Genomic DNA, 8,730 nt, shown 5'->3' with positions numbered 1-8,730 from the left:
AAAAAAATGAAAATAAAATGAGGTTCTATCCTCTGATTTCACGGAAACGCGACTTACAAAAAAAACAAGTTGAGTAAAAACAAAATCAAATTTGACTTGCGCGGACGCGCTAAACAAAGGAAAAAGGACGAGCCAAAACGAAAACAAAACGTGATGTTTACGAGTCGCGTGTGACGCGATCTCTGCAGCCCCTGTCACTCTCGGGCTCACCCCTATTGAGGTGATGTCTTTCTCGGCGGCGGCGGAGCACCAGGCAGGGTCAAGTCGCGTTTTACTCACGAATTTTGGCACGAGCCAGCCTCGTTCCTTGTGGCCTGACGATGTTGGAGAGTTGTGGGCGGCAGGAGGGGCAGTTGGTGTTGTTCATCCCTTCCTCCCCACATTTTCCACAGAATGATCCCCTGAAATATGGGCACCTGGATGCATAGTGGCCTGGGTCACTGCAGTTCCCACAGCCTGAGCGAGCACCCCACTCCATCCACATATGAGGGCTCTTTTTCCGGCGAACGGCCAGTTCCTTGGCCTTGGAGCTACTCTTCTCTGCCGTGAGCTTGGGAAGGGGCTGATACCGAGCTGCAGCTGGGCACGACCTGAGTCTGGGGGCATGGGCTGCCTTCTGGGCCTTCTCCTCCTTCATGTGGGCAGTCAATTCAGTGATGGCCTGCTCCACACGGGTCTGAGTATGGGCCACGATGGGTACCATCTTATCGAATACTGGATGGGTCCCCTTGAGGATCTGTATCTCTACCGCCTCCTCCAAGGTGTTCAGCCTCTCCAGGGCTGCGTTTAGGGCGTCGAGTGCCCGCAGAACTGCTGAGTGGTCGATAGCTAAGAGTGGAAGAGGATTATATGAGACACATAATAAGGTGATATGAGGTGGGGTGAGATGAGAATAATGATAATGTTGCGTAGTGGCTCTGTCATCATCCGAGTCGCGGGCGAGTCGCTCATTATCCGCGGTCAACACGAGTTTAAAGTACTTTACGTGGTGTCGTCACGCGACTCTCCTCTCCTCGTCTAATAATTCGTAGACTAAATCTGAATTAACGTCTTTAATGCGGTATAACTTGGTGCTCCATTTACGCGCCAATTTCCATGTAAAGCCCTTAGGCCCCGAAGATAGTATTCGGATTTTACACCTAACCAAATCGCCTTCAGAAAACTTCACGTCGCGATGGTGACTATTGTAGTAGCGAGCTTGTTGCTCGAACGATTTATCGAGATTATCGATAATTGAATCGTAGATCTCCGTCATACGCTCCATGCGTTTCGTCCACTTAGCCGTATTTGGTACCGCGATTTCCTCGTCGAGTGCTTTTAATTTCCGCGCGAAAAAACTGTCACGGGGTTGACGACCGAAATTTAGGAATGCTAGGGATACGTGCAGAGAGCTATGAAGCTCGGTATTGTATGCGAATCTAAACTCGTTCAAATGTAAATCCCATTCTCGATGATCTTGTTCAATAAAACAGATAATCATAGTCTTGAGAACACGATTTACTCGCTCAACCGAGTTGGCCTGCGCGTGGTATGGTGGAGTAGTATGGCGGATATCGAAGGATTTCACCATTTGCTGCATTAATTTATTTTTAAACTCCGTACCATTGTCTGTGAAGATCACTCGAGGTGTCCCCCAGCGGAAAATTATCAAATTTTCAAACTTGGCAATGATGGATTTGCCATCTGCCTTCTTTCACGGGGCCACTTCCACCTATTTTGTAAATAAATCTTGGAAAACCAAGAGATAACAATAACCTGATTTACTCGGTAGAAAAGGGCCCATGATATCCGCGGCAACCACCGTCCATGGTTCATGAAATACGCGTTGTCCCATCAAACCGGCGGGCTGTGATTGAGAAACTTTACACGTTTGACAAATTTCACAATCAGTGACGTATCTGGTAACGTCCTCGGACATTCCTGGCCAATAATACGCGAGGGCTACTCGAGCTTGTGTTTTTTCAATTCCTAAGTGACCTGAACGCGGCAAATCATGAGATTCAGAAATAATGTCGGGTCGCGACGACCTTGGGGGAACGAGCTTCCACGCGTCGAGGTCTTCCGCAACCGTGAAAACCAGGGGGTTTGGTCGGTATCGAAGCAACTGATCGCTCTCTACCTTCCACCCTTTAAATTTTGCTGGTTCACGTATTACGGCAGTCTTTCTGCGCCAATACCACTCATCTTCCGCCTCAGCCGCGCTTTCCTCTCTAGTCTCTGCGGAAGTATTGGAATGATCTACCGCGTTACTTTCATTATCCTCGGCCTGTGTACACACGTCCTCATACATCCGGGATAACGCGTCAGGAAACTCGTGGAGTTTACCAGGTCGATGGATCAGGTCATAATCGTACTCTTGTAGGGCTAAGGCCCATCTACCTAACCGACCCGCCGGGTCTTTTAAATTATGGAGCCACTGTAACGAGCTATGGTCGGTAACTATTGTAAAATGGTAACCTTCAATGTACCGTCTGAAGTGATCGTCTGAAATCCACACAACCGCGAGACACTCTTTGTGAGTGACAGAATACTTTCTCTCGGCCTTATTCATTGTCCTACTCGCGAATGCTATCACGTATTCTACGCCATCGATAGTCTGAGTGGGGACTGCTCTAAGCCCGTACGCGCTAGCATCGGTTTGGATGGTAACGGGTACTGAAAAATCTGGACAAGACAAAACTGGTGCGGTCGACAGAGCAGCTTTAATGCGCGTAAATGCTGTCGATTGTTCGTCGCCCTACTGCCACTTCATGTCCTTGCGCAAGAGGCGCGTAATAGGCTCAGCCATGGCGGCAAAATCGGGGATGAAACGACGATACCACGAAGACATGCCGAGAAAACGTCGGACTTGACGTACTGTATGTGGTTCAGGATAATTCAATAGTGGTTCGACCTTTGAGGGGTCGATTTGGAGACCAGTTTCGTCCACAACAAATCCGAGATACTGGACGCGGTTACTACAGAACACGCTTTTTTCCAGATTAATTTCGAGGTTTGGATCACGCAGCCTCGTAAGCACTACCTCGAGATATTTTAGGTGCTCCTCAAATGTTTGAGTGACTACAATAATGTCGTCTAGATACGCGAACGCGAAAGGTTCGAGTTCAGGGCCAATAATTTTGTCAGCAAGACGCTGGAATGTCGCGGGATCATTGGTCAAGCCAAATGGTATTCCCACGAATTTAAAAGTGCCCAAGCCTGGAACAGAAAACGCGGTGAATTCGTAGACTTCCGGGTCTAGCGGCACCTGATGATATGCTTGCTTCAAGTTAAGAGTTGTTATGTAACGAGCGGAACGTAGTTTATCTAAAATCGCGACCAAATTTGGTATTGGGTACGCGTCCTTCTTTGTTAATTTATTTAACCAGGGGAAATCCAGACATAATCGCCCTTTCCCATGCGATTTCTTAACCATTACAATGGGATTATTCCACGCGCTCTCCGAAGGACGAATAACACCGGTCTCGACCAGTGCTTTTACTTGATGCACGAGTTCCTGATGGATAATTGGGGACATCGGGTAATCTTTTAATCTGAAGGGGATATGGTCCCGGGGCCCTATGATTTTGTGAGACGTTAAGTTCGTGAATTTAATATTTTCACGCGGTGGAGGTACAAGCCGATGCACGAGTTTATCAATTACTTCGCGCTCAGAATCGTTAGTCTGTACTAAACCACAAATCTCATTTGCTTCGGTAAAATCGCGAGTTTCAATCGGGTATTGATAGTCATCACCATCTATCCACCACTCATTTGCTTTACCATCGAAGCCAAAACCAAAAATACGGACAAAGTCCATTCCTAATAAAATGGGTCTACTCAAACCAGGGGTTACCTGAAATTCTACCACCCACGTGATGCTTTTGATCGTAATTGAAATTGATACATCCCCCGCTACGGTTTCGGCCTGCCCATTAGCCATCGCGACAATCGACGATGCGGGTGGCTTGACCTTTAACCCGAGCTTTTTCATCCACCAATTGGGTATATTTCGAAGACACGATTCTGTAGCTCCAGGATCCATTACAGCATATAATTCGGATGAACCTATTGACAGGGGCAAGGAGATACGCGCCCCCAGCGGCTTAGCCGCGAGATGACCCGAACTTGCCGCGAAACTCTCCTTTCCTCATGACGTTACGGGAGCTCCCGTAACCTCACTTTTCCTACTGTCGCATTTTGTCGTGGTTTCATCTGCCGTATCGGTGATCGGCCCTGCGGAGTCCTTGCGACCTAACCGTTCGTAAGTAGGTGGAAAGTCTGTTTCGTTGTTGTCAAAAGTTACTGCAGTCCCGTGATTTAATTTCACGTTCGAAATTTGAATTTTATTATTAACAACTGGTGAAGAATTACTTGGGGCAGCGTCTGAAGATACGCTGTCCCGGTTTGATTTAACGAGACGTGAGTTGTTCTTTCCGGGATTGGAAGAAAGCCACGTCCCGTGGTTCTTGTCAACCGTGATAGATGAAAAGTCCATTGTATTATCCGTAATCTGATCCGGAGACATAGTCAAGGTCGGTTTAGGGGATTGAGAATTTAAAACGCGCGGTTTTGGAAGATTTGGGGTCCTAGAAACCTGGGGATACAGCGCGGGACCCTTCATTGCTGCGCTCCCTTTGCGTTTTCCCCTGACTCTGCTTTCTGTGGGTGATTTGTACAATCGGAGGATCTGACACCCCTTTTCCCACACACGTAACAGTAAATTTCGGTCTGCGGAATTTTACAATTCCTCCGCTTATGACTGTTCTTCTGACAGTTGATGCAAAATTCCGCCGACTTAGAAGATGTCGCTGTTGCTGGTGGTGTGCCAGACTGAGGGGTTTTAGCTGGGGACCTCCGTCCGGCAGCTGAAAAATTTGTTTTAGGCTTTGCAGCTTTAGTCGCCACTGAGTAGGATCGTGCTGGCGAAGCAGGAGGCTGAATCGCAGGAGCTTGAGCAGCAGCAGGGGCTGTGTGTCTGGAAGGTCTCCGAGACTGACTTTTCTGCTCGGATTTCTTCGCATCTGTATTTACTTTTGCGGGATTTTGAGGGCCGGTTGCCCCACTGACCTCATTAATTTGTTCCACAACCACTTTACCGCCTTTCTTCGCGTAGCGCGATGGAACACACGCGCGATGCGGGTGAATTGTCTCGTGCGCGTCTGGAGGTCGTTTCAGTGGATTTCGACTGTCCCTCCAGTCGAAATCTAACACGAGATTTTCCAGTTCATCAAATGTAGTGAAATCATTGCGATGAATCATCAGATGATACTCCGGATGCAAATGATTGTAAGCAATGTCAAGGCGGGCTGCTTCCGAGAAATTGGTATTATTCGATAAGCGCCACATTAGACGGACTGTATCTAAATAGTCTGCACCGCGTTCGAGAGGCCCTTGGGTCCTGTTTACGATGTCGACAATAGCTCGACAACGCGTATCAATCGGACTGGAGAAGCGATTCAGGAGCGCGGAGCGCAATTTTTCGCAAGTCTTCAAATGGTCGCGGCGGTCTTCCCACCAGTTATACGCGACCCCTTCAAGGATTGTGGACAAAACTTGAAACAATTCATCGTCAGGAATACCACAGGTTTCCTGATGCACTATCAACTGACGGATAAACTCGTCGATACTCTCATGAGGTAACCCAGGAAAACTCAATTTCCATCCCAGAACGCGATCGAACATGGCAGCCTAGGCGACCTGGAGAAAGATGATCCAGTCTCGCGTCTGTTGGAGTACTAGCCGTGAAATATTGGCTGTTGCACCAAAAACCCATTACTGGAGGAGGGACACCCGGGTTAAATCCCGGAGGCACTGTAGGTGCTTCAGAAGCAGTTGGGTCTGCAAATGTGGGGTTTGTCGGTGCCTGACTTTCGTGCGCGAAGTGAACGCGACGGCTTCGACCTTGAGGTCGTGAATAGGAGTCGAGGAGGAAGGCAATCTGTTCGAGGATCGTCCCCTCTTGATTAATATTTAGGGCCTTTATGGTCACCGTTGGGTTTGCTTCGGTGTAACCAGGCCAAGTGCGAGGAATCGCCGCGTTACCTCCGTAAAGTGGAGGCCCGTCGGTGTCATTAGAATGTCCAGTGGTGTTTTCCTCTTGCGCGGTTTGCCTTGAGGGCCTGGGTGTATCGGGACCTTGTGTATGGTGTCTGGTACTTTTGGTCAAAAAACCTTTCGTCCAATACCTTTTCGTCCAATGAATTTTGACCCAAAATCATTTGGTCCAATGACCCAAATCGTCCAAAAAAAATTTCGTCCAAAAACCATTTCGTCCACCAAAATAAACGTCCAAAATGAAAAAAGAGACAGATTGTAACTACTACATTCCAACAAACTACATACAGGATATAATACCATTTCTCGTTGTAAGATGACAAACAGCGAGGGTAGAACCGCTAACCACGATGAGTAAACACAGCTAGACAGTGCTTAGCGGACAGCGGCCCGAATCACAATAAATTCAAATTGCGGTGATAAATAGTAGTAGTTTGAATTAATTCAAATAAAAGTGACTGCCATGAACAAAACATGTGTAATTGAACAAAAAGAACAATGATGGCGAACGAAAATATAGAATACAGTGAACTAGTGCCGTCAAACCGAGGCCACGGTAAGCTGGTAATCCGCGGACATTTGTATATATTGAGTGACACGAAACAAAGAAAAAATGGAGATACAGCTTATTACTGGCGGTGTGATAAGCGTGAGTGCAGCAAAACTGCAGTGACAGTGCTTCAGAACAATCGTCATCCCCTTTAGAATAATCCGTGTCCGTAACCCTGGTTTTTGTTTGATTTTTACGTTATTTCTTACCTCCACTCCCAATGAATTATACATAGGGTATACTCATTTGAAAGCTTATTAAATAAGCTTCAATTTGACACCTGGTTCATCCAATTCTATCGATTCCCCATTGACTTATGCGAATTTTAGGCGGAAATTGAGTTTTCACCTTTCATGTGAGAAATTAGCTATGGCAGTATTTTTTCGTACTTCTAGGTGGACTAGGTTGAAATATTTGTCAATCGTTTGCAAGGGTATTCTATAATCTTCAAAATAGTCTCTCATAATTGCGATTCTATAGGAACTTTGCGGAGTTATCGTGGATTATTACCGTTTCTTTAATTATGTCACACCGGAAAAACGACATATTTAATCAATTGTCATGGTTTTAATCTCTATAAACGGGGATGAATCATAAGTAATTTTAAAGGTCTCTTCGAGATCTTCAATTTGATCTATCATATTAGTTATTTTATCCAGTAGGTAATTTGTTATGAACAATAATATAGTGATTTTAGCATGTCACGTTTTGGAATTTTCAATTCTTTTCATCTTCATGATGAAAAATTTTCCGTTCCTGCTTCAATGCCTCAGAATATTTTGTGTTACAAAGTGAGTATATAAAATTACCTTTGATTTGAAACCTGACCTGTCCAAATTGATCAATTTGTCTCCGAGTTATAACAGCTTTGAGCAAGAAATCACAGNTCCTGTTTCTTCCGTTATGACACATCTTAAAAATGACATTTTTCATTAATTATTGTAGGTTTAATCTTCCCGAACGGAGATATATTGTACGCAATTTTGAAGGTCTCGTCCGGATCTTCAATTTGATACCTCATATTAGTTATTTAATACAGTAGGTAATTTGTTATGGGCGATAATAAAGTGATTTTAGCAAGTCTCGTTTTGAAAATTTAAATTTTATATTCATTTTAATCTTGAGAATTTCTCGATTCCCGGGTGAATCAATGAGGTGTAATTTGAACATTTAATTCAATTTTTCGATCGGTGAATAACATGATTTAGCGCTCAATGATGGTGTCTCCATCTATTGTTTATGGAATATTATTATTGGATCAATAACAGTACTGCAGTGAGTTAAAAATCATCTTTCTTCAAAATCACATATCACTGAAGGAAATATGAAATAATGTGTATACAAATTGTGCTTCAGTGGAGTGGGTTTGGAAGTCACATTTTGTAATTTTCTTTTTTGTTAATTTATTTCAACTTTTTGGGAATTGAATATTTTTTACGAATGAAATAATGAGATTGAAACAAGATTAATTAGTTGAGATTATTGAGATTTGTATTTGAGAATTGAAAATGTCTAACGAAAATGAGAAAAAAAGATTATTTGGGATAAGTCATGAAGATTTAGAGAGTCATGGTGATGAAAGTGATCAAGGTGAAAGAGATGATGAAAAAATACCTAAAAGTGATGCTCAGCGATAACGGGACTGTAGGAAAAAGAAACGTATCTTGGAAATTGAGAAGATTAATTTGATCCGTGAAAAAGCTAAGGAGAGGCAACAACGATGCCGTGCTTGTAAACGAAATGCAGAGTTTGGTTCAGAGGAGAAAGTGATGGATGAAAATCCTGATCCCAGTGGTCAAATAGGTAATAATACTAATTTGAAATGTCAGAAGACAAAATGTTCAGAGACGGCTGCTGAACGACAACGAAGATGTAGAGCGAAAAAACATGCGTTGGAAGTGAAGAAAATTATTTTAAAACGAAAAGAAAATAATGAGAGAAAGAAACAAAGTCGTGCACGAGCAAATAATGAGAAGTTTGTAATGAATAAATTATCGATTGGGAGTCGCGATTCAGAAACACAAACTGGTGTGAATAAAAAGTTGATTGCAACCAATGCTCAAAGGCAACAACGCTGTAGATTGAAAAAAAGTATATTAGAAGGAGAAAAACAGAGATTAATAAATGATAAAGCTGAACGAAAT

At 44.1% G+C, this 8,730-nt stretch overlaps 1 protein-coding gene across 1 annotated transcript in view; it reads right to left on the bottom strand.

Annotated features, from left to right (window-relative positions):
- Window positions 1-271: 271 nt before the first annotated feature.
- Window positions 272-8,730, bottom strand: part of LOC107040117 — a 10,758-nt gene continuing 2,299 nt past the window's right edge. The window contains exons 2-3 of the mRNA XM_015260062.1: window positions 4,725-5,186; window positions 272-828 (exon numbers count right to left, since the gene is read on the bottom strand). Coding sequence (XP_015115548.1) covers window positions 272-828; window positions 4,725-5,186 — 1,019 coding nt within the window. The remainder of the gene's footprint in view (window positions 829-4,724; window positions 5,187-8,730) is intronic.

This window comes from Diachasma alloeum, unplaced genomic scaffold (genome assembly GCF_001412515.2).
Source record: "Diachasma alloeum isolate Michigan unplaced genomic scaffold, Dall2.0 Dall_scaffold_00319, whole genome shotgun sequence".
NCBI classification, from domain to species: domain Eukaryota; kingdom Metazoa; phylum Arthropoda; class Insecta; order Hymenoptera; family Braconidae; genus Diachasma; species Diachasma alloeum.
This window is presented reverse-complemented; position numbering and strand designations above follow the sequence as displayed.